This window comes from Nerophis lumbriciformis, linkage group LG30, assembly GCF_033978685.3.
Source record: "Nerophis lumbriciformis linkage group LG30, RoL_Nlum_v2.1, whole genome shotgun sequence".
NCBI classification, from domain to species: Eukaryota; Metazoa; Chordata; class Actinopteri; order Syngnathiformes; family Syngnathidae; genus Nerophis; species Nerophis lumbriciformis.
Genome location: NC_084577.2, coordinates 9727587 through 9745217, shown reverse-complemented (window position 1 = coordinate 9745217; position 17631 = coordinate 9727587). Strand labels below are relative to the sequence as shown.

General features: G+C 40.7%; 1 protein-coding gene across 1 annotated transcript in view; it reads right to left on the bottom strand.

Moving 5' to 3' along the window:
* Positions 1-17631, bottom strand: part of nlk2 (nemo-like kinase, type 2) — a 77075-nt gene that overhangs the window by 4954 nt on the left and 54490 nt on the right. The window contains exons 9-10 of the mRNA XM_061925511.1: positions 13770-13968; positions 2063-2156 (exon numbers count right to left, since the gene is read on the bottom strand). Coding sequence (XP_061781495.1) covers positions 2063-2156; positions 13770-13968 — 293 coding nt within the window. The remainder of the gene's footprint in view (positions 1-2062; positions 2157-13769; positions 13969-17631) is intronic.

Here is a 17631-nt window from a genome sequence, read left to right as displayed (position 1 = left end):
AGGAAGATGCAGAATGCCAGACCCAAAAACGCAGAAGAGTTGAAGGCCACTATCAGAGCAACCTGGGCTCTCATAACACCTGAGCAGTGCCAGAAACTCATCGACTCCATGCCACGCCGCATTAACGCAGTAATTGAGGCAAAAGGAGCTCCAACCAAGTATTGAGTATTGTACATGCTCATATTTTTCATTTTCATACTTTTCAGTTGGCCAACATTTCTAAAAATCCCTTTTTTGTATTAGCCTTAAGTAATATTCTAATTTTGTGACACAAGGAATTTTGGATTTTCATTTGTTGCCACTTCAAATCATCAAAATTAAATGAAATAAACATTTGAATGCATCAGTCTGTGTGCAATGAATAAATATAATGTACAAGTTACACCTTTTGAATGCAATTACTGAAATAAATCAAGTTTTTCAAAATATTCTAATTTACTGGCTTTTACCTGTACATGCACATATATAGTGTAGAAAGGGGTTAAAAATTATTCATATCTTAAAGACAAAGCTTTGTGTTATTTATCATTGTGCTTTTTGCTGTTTTTCCAAATTTTGCGGTTTTTTTTTGTTTTTTTTAAATTTTAACTTCAGTGTGCCAAGGGCCAATGACAAACAAGTTACGGGCCTCAAATGGCCCCCTGTGCCGCACTTTTCGGCCCCCGTCCTGTAGAGGCCAGATATTTGTGGCTATTATAGTCTTAGTAGTGTAGTATATTTGTTCATTGTATGGTCACAAATGGGGATGCAATTCACGTGGTGGTGGTGGTCTTACGTCAATGTCAGTACAATCAGATGTTCACTTGGCGGGTTTTTCGTGTTTGATTAAAAAAAAGGTGAAAGGGGAAGTACTTTAGCTGACCGTCTTGTTTTATCATTTATCACTGCCTTTTCGCATGTAAAATCCTCCTTGAGTATCCACAATAAATCAACACATATCAGTACTTTGTAGCAATGTTCACAGACTCTATTTGACTTGTTAGTTTACCGTTGCAGGTAAGCAATGGTGGTCGCAGTTGAGAGGAGAGTTGTTATATGTTGGATGCTGAAAAATATTTGATGCGTTGCAACAGTCAGCCTTAATGCATTGCCGCAGTTTCATAATTTTTTCGATATGCACATCAATAATGCACGTTTGCGAGACAAGGTACGCGGCCGTGGTTAGACATGTGGCCCAGGGAGGTTTGTGAATTCTGATGTGAAGATGTCGCCAGTAGTATGTACCGTAGTATACCTGACTCGTCCTCTTGCTGAAAACGTGCCTTGTCGCATGCATGACTCCACTCCCCAAGATGCAAGCAGAAAGTGAAAATATATATTTTTAGTGAGGAAAATAACAACAATAGTAACGCACAGTTACTTGGATAAGTAACTTTAATTTGGTCACTGGTTCAAAAATAGTAATGCGTTAGATTAGTCATTACAGAAAAACGTGGTCATAATAGAGTGACGCGTTGCCGGCATTACTGGTCTCGATCACATAATGTTCTGTAAATTGCATTCCCACTTGACGAATGTGAACACATTCGAAGCAAACAACAGACGAGGAGTTATGATGCTAATTTTAAGATAATGATGCTCAATGAGGCAGTCCTCAAACAATTGTCAAGCAGCTATGAAATGAATATATTAGCATGAAATAAATATGCCTAACTGATATTCAAAACATGATGATGCATTCTGTCTTGACCCAAGAACGGGTCTGTAAAATGGTGTGTCTTGTATTCGTGTCAATACGGTATACATTAAGAGCGTACTGATACTTTGATCAGTTCTTTTTTAGATGGAATGATTGTAAGTCATCTTTAATGGATTTAAAAACGAAAATTATAAGGCCAGGTTTGAGTTTATTTTAAAATTTACAATAATTCTGAACTCTAAGTACAGGATCAAATTAACAGTGAGAAAATAAGTGTTTGATCCCCATTAGATTTTGTAAGTTTACCCTCTTACAATGATATGAACAGTTTCGAGTTTGTAAAAGAAATCTTGAATAAAATAACATAGCAACCTTCATAGATAATCTATCTTCTTAGACAAAACACATTAAAGAGCCTCCCACCTGATAAAGCTTTTGAAAGCAGCTGACTGAGGGTTGATGCAGAGTGGTACTCGACTCCCCTTTTGTTGTTCCAAAATGAACTGATGAATGATCTCTGTGGAAGAGAACAGACGCACCAAGTAATTAACAGTGTGAGTATTGTGTCCCAATTTCCTTCTCAAAGGTTGTTTCATGAAAGAAAGGAAAAGATGTAACATGCAGAACTCAAATAACATGCGAGGCGAACGCTACATGGACCCAACACATGAACGTATGTACTTCATAACCAAGATCAAAGACATCAGATCTGGTCTCTAAACACAGCAAGTTTGATCTGCTAACACACCTGATCTGTTGTCTTTGTCTGAGGAAACACTGGAGATGTTTGTCCTGGTTGATGAAAGGACACTTAGTTGAGTTTTCTCCCGAGCAAAAGCGACAACCTGCCTTTAAGTATCTTGTCTTTGCAGTCTATTGAATTGAATATAGGTTGAAAAGGATTTGCAAATCATTGTATTTTGTTTTTATTTACAATTTACACAACGTGCCAACTTCACTGGTTTTGGGTTTTGTACATCAGTTCTTATCATAAGTAGTTAAATTAGTTATGACTGGCCTAATGATATGGATAATATTTCATTTTCAATAAATTCATGACATTTATCATAATTCTTATTCTTTGTACTTTGTAAACACTTGATGTATGAACAGCCTCTTAAATTGGATCATATTAGTACATTGTTTGATTTATTTACTTAATCCATTCCATAACTTAATTCCACATACTGATATGCTAAAGCATTTAAGTGTTGTGCGTACAAATAAATGTTTTAAATTAGATTTCTCTGTAAAGTTATATTTCTCCTCTTTTGTTGGGTAGGAGGATATAGCTTGCTTTGTTCATACTTGTAGCTGTTTGCAATTGCACTAAGTTTTTGAATGTTAATATTTTGGATTTGATTAAAAAAAATATTTGTATGTTCTCTGGATCCAACATTATGTATTATTCAAACTGATATTTTTTGTAACCCAATTAGTGAATGAAGTGTACTTTTGTAATTATTTCCCCATATTTCTGCACAATAACTCAGATATAGTAACACTAGCGAGCAGTAGAGCATGTGGAGTGATTTTTGGTCTAAAACATATGTTGCTTTATTCATTACAGAAATATCTCTTGCCACCTTATGTTGTATATTTTTTGAGATTTTCAGTTCATTTTATCATTTACTATTACACCCACCAATTTTTTATTTTTTTTATTCTTGCAATTTCTATTTGTATGTCTGAGTTTCTCTTCTCCTGTTACCAAATAGCATTATTTTAGTTTTACTGAGATTCAAAGATAGTCTGTTTTTGTCAAATAATTTCTTTGATTTGTTAATTTCTTCTATTATTTGTATTATCTTCTGTGGGTTCTCTCCTGAACAAAATGCAGTTGTGTCGTCTGCAAATAATACTGACTATAAGTCTTGGGTTACTTTACAAATGTAATTTGTATAAAGATTAAACAATTTTGGTCCCAGTATTGATCCTTGGGGTACAGCGCAAGATATCTCTAGCTCTGTTGAAATGTTTTCTCCTAGCTTCACGTTTTGCTTCCTGTTTGCGACTTGTCCAGGGTGTTACCCACCTTTCGCCCGAATGCAGCTGGGATAGGCTACAGCCAACCCTGCGACCCCGAGAGGGACAAGTGGTAGAAAATGGATAGATGGATCATGAAATAGCTTCTTTCCCAGTTCAAGACCAACCTTCTCATGCCGTATTGTTCTAATTTTGTGATTAAGATATCATGATTATTTGTGTCAAATGCTTGTTAGATCCATAAATACTACTGCAGCACATTGTTTAACATCTATTGCATTGGTAATTTCCTCTATTATTTTGATTATTGGCGTCGCTGTTAGCTCTCTATCCGTATTGGTTGTCTTTCGATTATGAATTTGTCCAATGTATTGTTGAATAATTTTTCAATGATTTTAGAAAACTGTGGAAGTAAAAAAAAAAACAGGTATATAGTTTGTAAACTGGTGTTTGTTTCCAGTCTTATAACTTGGTACTACTTTTGCTATTTTCGTTTCGCCTGGGAATTTGCCTGTTTGAAATGATAAATGACTGGTATACATTAAAGGTTCTGAAACTTCTATAATAACTTTTTTATTACTTTCATATCAATTCTGTGACAATCAGTTGAAGTCTTGGATTTGCATTTCTTTACAATTTTCATTATATTTTCTTTTTTCAAATTAACGAGGAACATCAAGTCGGGATTTCTATCTATATTAAGGATGGGCAAACTACAACCCTGGGGCCACATCTGGCCCGTTGGTCTTTTTAATCCTGCTCGCCAAATATTAGAACAAAATTAGGCAAAGATCTGTTTTGAGAATTGCCACAACAAAACTGATACTAGACTTTGACGCACTGGCAAAAGGGTGATCAACAACACTGCTTCCACTGAAAGAGAATGTAGATGTTAGTGTTTCTTTGAGGTTCTGATATGATATTTTTGAAAATAGATGTGTAGCCCATGTTTGGGAAGTCTACTGCCGTAGTTTAGTATACTCCGTATACTAAAGTAATGTCCGATCATTACCTTATAAAATTTGAAGTTTGAAGTTTGTCAACAAGTTAATAATAATAACTGCTTTAGCAGCCGCAACATTAATGCTGTCACAACAATGACTCTTGCTGGCCTACTGCCTTCGGTAATGGCACCATTCCCAAATTATGTGGGCTCTATTGATAACCTCACTAACAACTTTAACGACGCCCTGTGCGAGACCATTGATAGTATAGCACTGCTAAGGCTAAAAAGGGCCCCTAAAAGGCGTACCCCATGGTTTAAAGAAGAAACTAGAGCTCTTTAATTATCATGTACAAAGCTTGAACGCAAATGGCTCGCGACTAAACTTGAGGTTTTCCATCAAGCATGGAGTGATAGTTTAATAATTTATAAACGCATGCTTACCTTAGCTAAAGCTAAATACTACTCAAATCTCATCCGCCTCAACAAAAACGATCCTAAATATTTGTTCAGTACAGTAGCATCGCTAACCCAACAAAGGACTCCTCCCAGTAGCTCCACCCACTCGGCAGATTACTTTATGAATTTCTTTAATAAGAAAATGTAACTCATTAGAAAGGAGATTAAAGACAATGCATCGCGGCTACAACTGGGTTCTATTAACACAGATACGAATGTATATACAACGGATACTGCCCTCCAAAATAGTCTCTTTTTCATTAAATAACATTAGAGGAACTACTACGACGTGTAAATGGGATAAAACAAACAACATGTTTACTTGACCCACTTCCTGGGAAACTTATCAAGGAACTGTTTGTAATATCAGGACCATCAGTGCTAAATAATATAAACTTATCACTTTCCTCTGGCACTGTTCCCCTAGCATTCAAAAAAGCGGTTATTCATCCTCTGCTCAAAAGACCTAACCTCGATCTTGACCTCATGGTAAACTACCGGCCGGTGTCCCACCTTCCATTTATTTCAAAAATTCTCGAAAACATTGTTGCACAGCAGCTAAATGAACACTTAGCGTCTAACAATCTCTGTGAACCCTTTCAATCCGGTTTCAGGGCAAATCATTCTACAGAGACAGCCCTCGCAAAAATGACTAATGATCTATTGCTAACGATGGATTCTGATGCGTCATCTATGTTGCTGCTTCTTGATCTTAGCGCTGCTTTCGATACCGTCGATCATAATATTTTATTAGAACGTATCAAAACACGTATTGGTATGTCAGACTTAGCCTTGTCTTGGTTTAACTCCTATCTTACTGACAGGATGCAGTGCGTCTCCCATAACAATGTGACCTCGGAGTATGTTAAGGTAACGTGTGGAGTTCCCCAGGGTTCGGTTCTTTGCCCTGCACTCTTCAGCATTTACTGTACATGCTGCCGCTAGGTGACATCATACGCAAATACGGTGTTAGCTTTCACTGTTATGCTGATGACACCCAACTCTACATGCCCCTAAAGCTGACCAACACGCCGGATTGTAGTCAGCTGGGCGTGTCTTAATGAAATTAAACAATGGATGTCCGCTAACTTTTTGCAACTCAACGCTAAGAAAACGGAAATGCTGATTACCGGTCCTGCTAGACACCGACACCTATTTAATAATACCACCTTAACATTTGACAACCAAACAATTACACAAGGCGACTCGGTCAAGAATCTGGGTATTATGTTCGAACCAACTCTCTTGTTTGAGTCAAACATTAAGAGTGTTACTAAAACGGCCTTCTTTCATCTCCGTAATATCACTCAAATTTGTTTCATTTTGTCCACTAGCGACGCTGAGATCATTATTCATGCGTTCGTTACGTCTTGTCTCAAATACTGTAACGTATTATTTTCGGGTCTCCCTATGTCTGTCATTAAAAGATTACAGTTGGTACAAAATGCGCTTGCTAGACTTTTGACAAGAACAAGAAAGTTAGATCATATTACGCCTATACTGGCTCACCTGCACTGGCTTCCTGTGCACTTAAAATGTGACTTTAAGGTTTTACTTCTTACGTATAAAATACTACACGGTCTAGCTCCATCCTATCTTGCTGATTGTATTGTACCATATGTCCCGGCAAGAAATCTGCGTTCAAAGATCTCCGGCTTATTAGTGATTCCCAGAGCCCAAGAAAAGTCTGCGGGCTACAGAGCGTTTTCTATTCGGGCTCCTGTACTCTGGAATGCCCTCCCGGTAACAGTTAGAGATGCTACCTCAGTAGAAGCATTTAAGTCCCATCTTAAAAGTCATTTGTATACTCTAGCCTTTAAATAGACCCCCCTTTTAGACCAGTTGATCTGCCGTTTCTTTTCTGCTCTGCCCCCCTCTCCTTCGTGGGGGGGTGGGGGGTGGGGGGGGCACAGGTTCGGTGGCCACGGATGAAGCGCTGGCTGTCCAGGGTCGGGACCCAGGGTGGACCACTCGTCCGTGCATCGGTTGGAGACGTCTCTGCGCTGCTGACCTATCTCCGCTCAGGATGGTCTCCTGCTGGCCCCACTATGGACTGGACTCTCACTATTATGTTAGATCCACTATGGACTGGACTCTCACACTATTATGTTAGATCCACTATGGACTGGACTCTCACTATTATGTTAGATCCACTATGGACTAGACTCTCACAATATTATGCTAGATCCACTATGGACTAGACTCTCACAATATTATGCTACATCCACTCGTCGTCCATTGCACCAGTCGCCCGCGGTCCCCTCCAAGGTTTCTCATTGTTATCCAATTGGGTTGAGTTTTTTCTTGCCCTGATGTGGGATCTGAGGATGTCGTTTTGGCTTGTGCAGCCCTTTGAGACACTCGTGATTTGGGCTGTATAAGTAAACATTGATTTATTGATGATACTCTACTCTCAACAGATATGATATGCTTTGAAATGCATCATATGTGCTCGCCAGTTCCAGTCCTCATCTGACCCTGTAACTGGAATTCATTGCTCTAGGTTGTTTCCAATATTTACGAAGTAGTTATTAAAGTGTTCCACTACTTTGTTCATATTGTCGTTTTTTACGTTTCCTTTGATAAAATCCATCCGTCTTCTTCTGCTTATTCGAGGTCGGGTCACGGGGGCAGCAGCAAAAGCAGAGAAGCCCAGACTTCCCTCTCCTCAGCCACTTTGTCCAGCTCCTCCTGGAGGATCCCAAGGCTTTCCCAAGCCAGCCGGGAGACATAGTCCCCCCAACGTGTTCTGGGTCTTCCCCGTGGCCTTCTACCACTCGGACGTGCCCTAAACAGCTCCCCAGGGAGGCGTCCAGGGGGCATCATGACTAGGTGCCCGAACCACCTCATCTGGCTCCTCTCGATATAGAGGAGCAGCGGCTTTACTTTGAGCTCCTCCCGAATGACAGAGCTTCTCGCCAGACTCGCCACCCGATGGAGGAAACTCATCTTGTCCTTTCGGTCATAACCCAAAGCTCATGACCATAGGTGAGGATGGGAACGTAGATCGACGAGTAAATTGTAAAACCCGCCCGCCGGTCTTTCTTTGCTTTGTACCGGCATACGCCCTAATACATTCTTGGTAATAGCGTCATGTTTGTAGCACAATCCAAGATCATTTCTTGATAGTGTCTGCTATTTAACATCAGTATAGCCATTAGAGACGTAATATTTGTAATCTGTGCCAATATTACAGCGGACATCATGTCTGTTTATTGCTATGTGCGCTAGTCCTTATGGGAAATGTGGTCTTCCTTCTGGCAAAACACTACCAGAACCATTAGGAGACAGATACTATTTTAAACTGCATTTTAGACGTCAAGTCATGGATGGCAGTGAATTACCTACAGCTCAACCAGGACAAAACTGAGGTTTTAGTTGTAAGCCCAACTTAAAGTTAGGTTTTATCAATTTATCAATATAGTATTTATATAATTGTATTTAATAGTTACATATATTTCATACTATTTTTTAGATGCCGTTAATTTAGTTATTCTTCCCTGGGGATGCCTTAAAGGTGGCATTTTTCCTCAAATCCTCAGTGCCATGCCATGTTTTGTTTTTGTTTTTGTTTTGTTATTGTCAATAGTGCTGTGTGTGTGTTTTTGTTTGTGTGTGTTTTCTTCTCTTCTATTTTTTTGTACAGCACTTTGTGTTTGCCACTTGCCTGTGTATGAATAGTGCTATATAAGTAGAGTTTGATTTGATTTGATAACAGCTGCTCAGTAGAAATGAGTAAAGTTCTTGATCTCAACTCGGTAGCATCCATCCACCTGCCAGCTTCGGGTAACAACATTTTCTCAATTTGCTAGTGTGTCTATATTGTCTTGCCCTGGCTTTTTTTGTAGTTTTTCCCACCACTTCGACTTCTACAGGCTCACTACCACCTTCTAGCCTCTTCTACCTTTCCCGGTGCATACCGTGCCTTTTGTTTACACTCGTGCACAGGCGCTCTAGATTTGTCTTAAGTTATAATTATCAAGGTTGTCGTTCGCTCTTCTTGGAGATTTAGGTTTTCCTCCAAAAAAATTTTAAATCTTTTTTAACTTGCTTCTAACTTTGCATCTTGGGGTCCTCGCTACTGTTTGAAATCCTCCACCAATGTTCCTGTACACAAGAAGTCACGGATCACAGGACTCAATGACTCTAGAACAGTGGCGCTGACGTCTGCAGTCATTAAGTATTTTGAGCAATTGGTCCTACCTCACCTTTAGACCATTACCACCCCCTTTCCGGACTCACTGCAGTTTGCTTAGAGAGCCATCAGGTCTGTTGATGACCCAGTCAGCCTGACCCTCCACTTTGTCCTCCAGCATCTGGACTCCCCGGTAACCTAAGGCAAGGTCCCGTCTATGGACTTCAGCTCTCCGTTTAACACCACCTTCCCAGCTCTAGAACGACTCACAGTTAAACGTTCCTGATTCCACAAACAGGTAGATTCCTGACGGACGAAAAGCAGCATGTGCGACTGGGTCGCCTGGTATGCTGAATCAGCCCAAATTGTGCGCATTGGAGGCAGGAGGAGATTGGCGGAGGCCTCTAAACCAGCAGTGGCGAAGGCTTCTGCGCACCTGCTCGTTAAGCTGTAGCAGTCTTTGTTCGCCAGGAGGGATGCAGGGTAGACGCGCGCGAGAGCCCACGGATGCTTGTGGTGATTTACCTGTGGATTTCCTCGACTGTCGTTGTCCGCAACGAGTCCTTGACCGCACCATGTAGTGCCAGTTGTTTTGTCGGCAAAGGAAAGCGCGGGGAAATTTGCAGGTCTGGCGCGACCAGCACGTGTGTGTCTGTAACGGCCACTTTGTCGTCGTTGGCGGGAAGTTTCTCCCATTGTTCTCGCTGCATTGGAGGAGGCAGGAGTATGTGGCCCTGAAAAGGCGACCTCTCAGCACCTCTCTGGAGACGGTTGTGGTCGTCCCACGGAGCCGGCCGGGTGAGCGCTAGTGATGTACAATAACACTGATTTTCTTTCCGATTTGATACCGAGTAAAATTCAGGCTGGTATCGGCGATACAGATACTTTGTGTAAATATATCTAATTTGTCTGGTGAAATTTAAAAAGTAGTGTACTTCAAGTGTTGCTGCTTTTGGGGAATTATCTTCAAACGCTAAAAAAAAACTCAAAGGGAAAAACAAATAATGGCATTATTTTGCACTGAATGTTATCTTATTAAAATTTAACTCTGTATGTAGTGTCTCCAAATAGCCTCCAATAAAAATATAGACAAACTGGTTTTATAATACTGAGTGACTCATTTTAATTGCCAGTTGTTTTCTTGCTTCTATACTTACCCTGGCAGAAGAAAAAGGAATTCCCACCAATCATTTTTCATTTAGACGAGATCTTAGTTATTCAGTTACTTTACACTGTGTTGCTGTTGGTGATACTGTATACTTTATCTCAAATCACTAAAATTAGACTGACCATATGTCCTCTTTTCCCCAGACATGTCCTCTTTTGCAGGGCTGTCCGGGCTGGGTTTCTTAAATGCCTCAAATGTCTGGCATTTTCAGTTAGGGTTGCCTGTATTTTCAATGTACGTTCACGGTTAAGAAGGGGTTGAAAACAAAACAAATTGTGAAAGTGTGCGCACGCAGCAGCATTCGTGAGGGAGGGGCAGAGACAGAGAGAGCGAAAGAGTGAAAGAGCGAGAGAGCGAGAGCGCAAGAGATTGATTGATACTTTTATTAGTAGATTGCACAGTACAGTACATATTCCGTACAATTGACCACTAAATGGTAACACTCAAATAAGTTTTTCAACTTGTTTAAGTCGGGGTCCACGTTAATCAATTCATGGTATAAATATATACTATCAGCACAATACAGTCATCACACAAGTTAATCATCAGAGTATATACATTGAATTATTTATGGACAGCACGGTGGAAGAGGGGTTAGTGCGTCTGCCTCACAATACGAAGGTCCTGAGTAGTCGTGAGTTCAATCCCGGCCTCGGGATCTTTCTGTGTGGAGTTTGCATGTTCTCCCCGTGACTGCGTGGGTTCCCTCCGGGTACTACGGCTTCGTCCCACTTCCAAAGACATGCACCTGGGGATAGGTTGATTGGCAACACTAAAATTGGCCCTAGTGTGTGAATGTGAGTGTGAATGTTGTCTGTCTATCTGTGTTGGCCTTGCGATGAGGTGGCGACTTGTCCAGGGTGTACCCCGCCTTCCGCCCGATTGTAGCTGAGATAGGCTCCAGCGTCCCCCGCGACCCCGAAGAGAATAAGCGGTAGAAAATGGATGGATGGATGGATGGATATTTACATTATTTACAATCCGGGGGGTGGGATGTGGAGGGGTTGGGGCAGGGGGGTTGGGGGGGGACAGACACAAGAGAGAGAGCGTAGAGACAGGCAGAACACAAGAGAGAAGCCGAAACGTAAATGCAACTTCACAGATCATTTGCAGGAAAAGTATCCGTGTTTTCGTCCTGGCCGTGACACATGGAAAGCAGAATGCACTGTGTGCAAAGCAGGAACGTATATCTGTGGCAAATAAAGGGGCCAACGATCTACAAGCCCATATCGACACTCCAAAGCACAAAACAGCTGTGCAGGGCAAGAGCTCGTCTGCTGTTTTTTGTTTGAATTTAATTACCGTATTTTTCGGAGTATAAGTCGCACCTGACGAAAATGCATAATAAAAAAGGAAAAAAACATATATAAGTCGCCCTATGAAAAAAACTGCGACTTATAGTCCAAAAAATACGGTAACTTGTTTTGAGGCATTATTTATGTTTACATTATATACAATCAGTATCAGAATCAGAAATACTTTATTAATCTCCGAGGGGAAATTTAAATTTAGAGGTTATTTTGAATATTTCTACCTCTGCACTTTTTTCCAAAACTGTGAATGTTACAGAATATAAGTGTGACTTATTTTGTTATGCTGTCAAGCAGTGTTGGCGTTAACGCACTTTTTGTCATTTTAACGCATTGAAATCAGAAAGGACGCAAATTTTTTTTTTTTTTACCATTTGCGGCCCACAGCTAATGTTTTAAAGGCCAACGGCACATTCTAAAAATACTATTAAAATAAACAAAAACAAAAGTGAAATAAAAAAGCTTCAAGGTGAAATGTAATTTAGAAAAAGTTGCAATGTTGACTAATAAAACAAAGCTGTTTTTTTTTTCTTTCAAACTGTCATTGCTCAAAACATAATATTGAATCACAATCAATGTTATTATGAATTATTGACCTATCCAAGGTTCCGATTACGTCACATCAAATATTCCACTTTGAAAAATATTTTTGGTGGAAGATTTTGCATATTTTGTGTGTTTGCCATAAAAAAAACAGTTTTGTTTGACAAAAAAGGGAGGAAAACAAAAATACAACATAAAAAAAACAAACATTTTGAAATGAGGAATAGATCTGAAGTTGATGTAGACTCCAGAGATTTAAGCGTTAAATATAAAATGTATGTATGCCCTGGCACACCATTATCTTCATTTCATGACCGAAGCAAAACACTTTTTACACGTTTATACTGAAATAAATACACCTAAAACGTATTAAATAAAAACATAGAAAAAACAACCAGCAGCGGTAAAGTTTAGATCCATGAAGGAAAGAAGAAAGTGAATGAATGTTTATAACTGAATACATTTACATATGCATACAAACTTATCTTCTTTTTTTATTATTTCCTTTATTGAATTAAGTAACGTTTATGACAACCTTTTTCCAAAACACAATATAGAATGCGAGTTATAACAGGACAATGCATACGTTTATCATTTGTTTTCAAAACGCTTACAAAAATGTGGGACCCCAAAAGTTTACTGTGGGACCCCATTTTTATGACTTCATGGGGTCCATGGGACCCCATTTTCAAAATTCCTAGCACCAACACTGCTGTCAACAGAGGAGAAAAAATTCTTTATTTAAATAAATATATTATTTATAAAGCAAGTTCAAGTATCATTGGCAAATTTTCACCCAGTCCCGGCCGGCCTTGGCGTGCTGCCCGCTTTGGCACGCATATATGTCCTCTTTTTGGGATTTCAGAATATGGTCAGCCTAACTAAAATATCAAAAGTATCAATATTTTGATTTGACAATCGATATTATAGCATAAAAATCTGGTATCGGCGGTATCAATATTTTAGTATCGATTTGAACATCACTAGTAAGTGCACATTGCAGGAGGACTAGCCGGCAGAGGAGGAAGGCCATACTGCCTCAACAGGAGAAGTTTCAGGGCGATGTAATTGTCTGTCGTCGAGGGCGCGCTCAATAACTTCATGGCCCACCTTGTTGCTTGCTGGCCAAAGTCGTCAGCTATACCTCCCTCGTTGAAGAGGCCTTTGGCCTGATCAAACCTAGAGGCAGGTTCGCTTGGCGAAAACTCCGGTAGCTAATCTGCCACAAAACTCACTGTAAGCTGCACAAGTTTGTTCGCCATGGCGAAAAGAGAGCACTGTAGTCCACGCGCAGGAGCGTCCTTGTCAGGGTCACCAATGTGGCAAATGCAAAAAACACACAGTTGCTGTTTCTTTCTAGTCTTTATTCAAAGACAGCCAACATGAGAATGCTCTTTAAGAAATGCTTAAAGGCGCCTCTATATAGACAGATTAGATTTTTTTGGTCCAGTATGGCTCTATCAACATTTTGGGTTGCCGACCCCTGTACTAGACCCACCACCGATTATGGGTAATGCCTAACCAGCAATAATAGTAATCCAACTTGATTCAATGGCAAACCGCACCTCTATGATTGTTAAACTTACCTTTGACTTGTCTCACAGAGCTTAGATTCTTTTCAAAGCCATCATCAAACTTGGGGTTGGTGACAGGTTCAAAGTCACTTGTGTAAACCCGGCCAGTGGATGTCGTGTAGCAGCATTTGCACATGCATGTATGGTAGCGCAGTCGACCCTCATCCAGGTAAGGGTGAGCAAGGGCATCCTTTGCTGAAATCCGCTTCGACTGGGGACAATAAAAATATGTTACATTAAATATTGCATGTAATATTGGATACATTTGTATCATTCTGTAACTATTCTTAACCAGGGAAATATTTTTAGGTACAAATGGTAGAGTTCTGCTTTGGTTCAGGTATCTACAAGTACCCAGTTGAGAAACCACAAAAAAGTTTGCGGGTGGATGTTGTTAGAATTTGTTGTTGGGTTTGAGTGCATGGCGGGTACTGTATGTTTTGTGTTCCAAAATTGCAGAAGTCTCGGAAGGCATCGTATACATGTCTAAGTAAGAAAGTGGCTGGTGATTGTCAGAGAACTTTGGGTTACTCAACGTAACCTTGGGTGATAAATAGCCAAGTTTCACTGTGGGATATCGCCTTGGGTGTGTATCTGTCAAGATGACAGACAGGTTGAATTTTGTCTGGGACACGCCCCTTTTAATAACTCAGCCGACCCCTCTCTCCAACTTAGTGGCCAGCAAGGAGGGCATCAAAAGATGAAACACCTCACTCTGTTATCAAAGAACCAATGTTACATTTAGTAACCCAAAGATCTTTTTCTAACTTTGGTGTTTCACTATGGGATATATTGGGGGATTGGTGGTAGCTGGGGTGTATATTGTAGCGTCCCGGAAGAGTTAATGCTGCAAAGGGTTCTGGGTATTTGTTCTGTTGTGTTTATGTTGTGTTACGGTGCGGATGTTCTCCCGAAATGTGTTTGTCATTCTTGTTTGGTGTGGATTCAGTGTGGCATATATTTCTAACATTGTTAAAGTTTATACGGGCACCCTCAGTGTAACCTGTATCGCTGTTGATCAAGTATGCGTTGCATTCTCATGTGTGAATGGATAAAAAGCGGACGCGACGACAGCTCGTAGCGGACGTTAAAGGCAGTGCCTTTAAAGCACGCCCCAAAGACTGTGGTCCGGGCGGACTACGAGATATAATTACTGATGAACACCTTGGTTGGATAATGAAGGTTAACTCAGCTCAAAGCCTGAGCCCCGACATTAATGAACTAGCATCCAAGTAAAGATGTCAGGTATCTGGCTTGGGTACATCAGATTAGATCAGTGTGTTGCAAACTGAGCAGTTTAAAGTCCTGAATGGTTGGTTTATTCATTGTTATTTTATTTTCAAATTTATTAGCCTGTGGAAAAGTTAATGTTGATATTTACCTCAGAAGGCTGCAATTAGAAAAGAGGCATTACATTTTTATTTAAATTGTATTTGATATGCCATTGATATTTATTAATTATTATTATTATTATTTGAAACTCCATTTTGCATGTCACCAGAAAGTTATATACGTAAGCCTTGCTTGTTCAATATTCAATGCAAAACTTGTTTGGGTCCCTATTAAAAGGTTAATTTGTTCAACCTTGGCCCGCTTTGTTCAGTTTTAAATTTTGGCCCACTCTGTATTTGAGTTTGACACCCCTGTTCTCGAGCGTCTATTCCCATTGATGCATCCGCGTCCCACAGGGAAAAGAACAGAGGACATTTTGCATTTGTCCGCGAGGGCTAGCGTATGTGGTAATCGTCTATGTACGAGAATATTCTGATTCCGCTGCTGTGCAATGGCAGTGGCACCGCTTCCACTCACTTGCTGAACAGCCTCGATGGCAACGACAGCTCAAATGGAATAGTTTGATACTTGTAAGCTGTGCCTCGGTGGACAAATCTCAGAAACTTCCTGTGCACGGGATAGACCGCGATGTCGAAGTATTCGTCTGACAGGTCATTTGTTGTGAACCAAGCTCACCATAGTACTTTTTGTGTCAACATTCTGAAATTGTACCTTCGTAACTCCCCCTTTCTTTAAAACAAGGAAGTAACGGGAGTAGAAGCCCTGATGCACCTCATCTTTGCTCAAGAGAGAATACGTTTCTTCTTCTAACACATGCTGACCCACTTCTGAAGTTAACACTTCGTTGAAAGCAGGTGGTTTCATAGCAAATTGCACTCTGTAGCCGAAAGTATTTGTTGACTGCTGTACTGCATGTCACATATGCATGTACAGTAGATAGCAGTATTGCATTTTTTAGAGTGTCACAACATTACTATGTTTACGGCAGAAGTGCTTTACGGCAGACCAACAACGTGACGGTTGCTCTTGTGTGTTGTTACCACGCTGGGAGGAAGTTAATGAAAACAGCCTACAATAAACTTGCATAAGAAACCAGGAACACGCCCTAGATCACTCTACATGTGCGCCATTGCCGTGCTTGCCCAGCAAGGGGCCCCATATACCGGTACGCGCACTGCTGTGACATCACCTCCTCAGCAGAGGGCAACGGTGTGCCACTCGTGGAGCGCAGCGGTACCATGACACTTTGTTTTTTGTTTTGATTGCAAACCGTCCTTAGCTCTCGGCTTGGCTGCAGTTGCACAAACTCTATTAACTTTTAACAATGGTGATAGTGATTGGTGACACTGAATCACTGTGGACCTGAACCTCCATTTTTTTTAACATGAGGAGAAGGCAGCAAATGGAGATCACCCAGGAAAACAAGACTAGCCTGGGGCTCCAAAACGCAAACTTTGGCCACCCGTGTGTGTGTGTATGTGTGTGTGTGTGGAGGGGTTGGGGGGATTATCACGAGGCCTCCAATTTCCAGTTTGAGGCTGCTGGTTAACCTGCTGTCCCCGTTGCATACCCCCGTTGTCTTCGGACTGCTGCTGCAGCAAAGCCAGTCCTCTGACCTTGAGGTAAACGAGGCGCCAGTTTCCGTGGCAAGCAAAGGTCAAAAGCTTCTCCCTTTTGCTTTGGGCGGTGTTGGCCTCTTTCATTTTTGCCAAGGAGGGGCCAAAGAGACTTTTAGAGAGGTCCAAGGTCGTGTCCATGACCCCCATCTTATGTGAATCGCTCGGGTCGGAGAGGTTCAGCCACAAGGCCCTCTCACCTGAAACTGCGAGTCCCATCACACGGCCACAACATTGCGCTGCACCACGAGAAGAACGCAAGATGAAGTCATTCACCACACAGACCTTGTCCCACAGGACAGGATTTGGAGATCCTGAGTGCATCTGCTTCCCCAGCTCCTCCAAGATTTCTGCTTGATACGCAAACAGCAGCGCTAGTGCATTTACAGCACAAACAGACTGAGCTGTGTAATTATATGACCTCTGGAAGATGGAGGCTGTGAGGCGGTCCTCTCATCCTTGACAGACGTTGTGACGTTGTGTCATTGGAGCATCCATAGTGATACACGCCCAAGGCGATATCCCATAGTGAAACACCGAACAAAGTTAGAAAAATAATTAGTAAGTGAGCGGGTGTGGTTGAATGTCCCAAAAAGTATTTACACACACACGTTTTTAGGAATGGGAATTGATAAGATTTTTCTGATTCCGATTCCACTTTCGATTCTGCTTAACAATTAGGTTCTTCATCAGTTCTCTCATCAATTCCGATTTGGAAAAAAAGATAACAATATGATGATGGATTAGCATCAATATTGTTTAGTTTAGAGCTACGTGGCCTTACAAAGCCAACAGTGAGGTCTTAAGAGGCACATAGCATAGAAAAAAACTTTTGAAATTAGATTAAAAAAAAACATCTCTGTAGAGTTTAACAAAATAAAACATATGTGGAAATTATACAAGAATGTAACATTCTGTAACATTTTTAAAACTGTTAAGAATCTTTGTCATCGACATAGAAAATA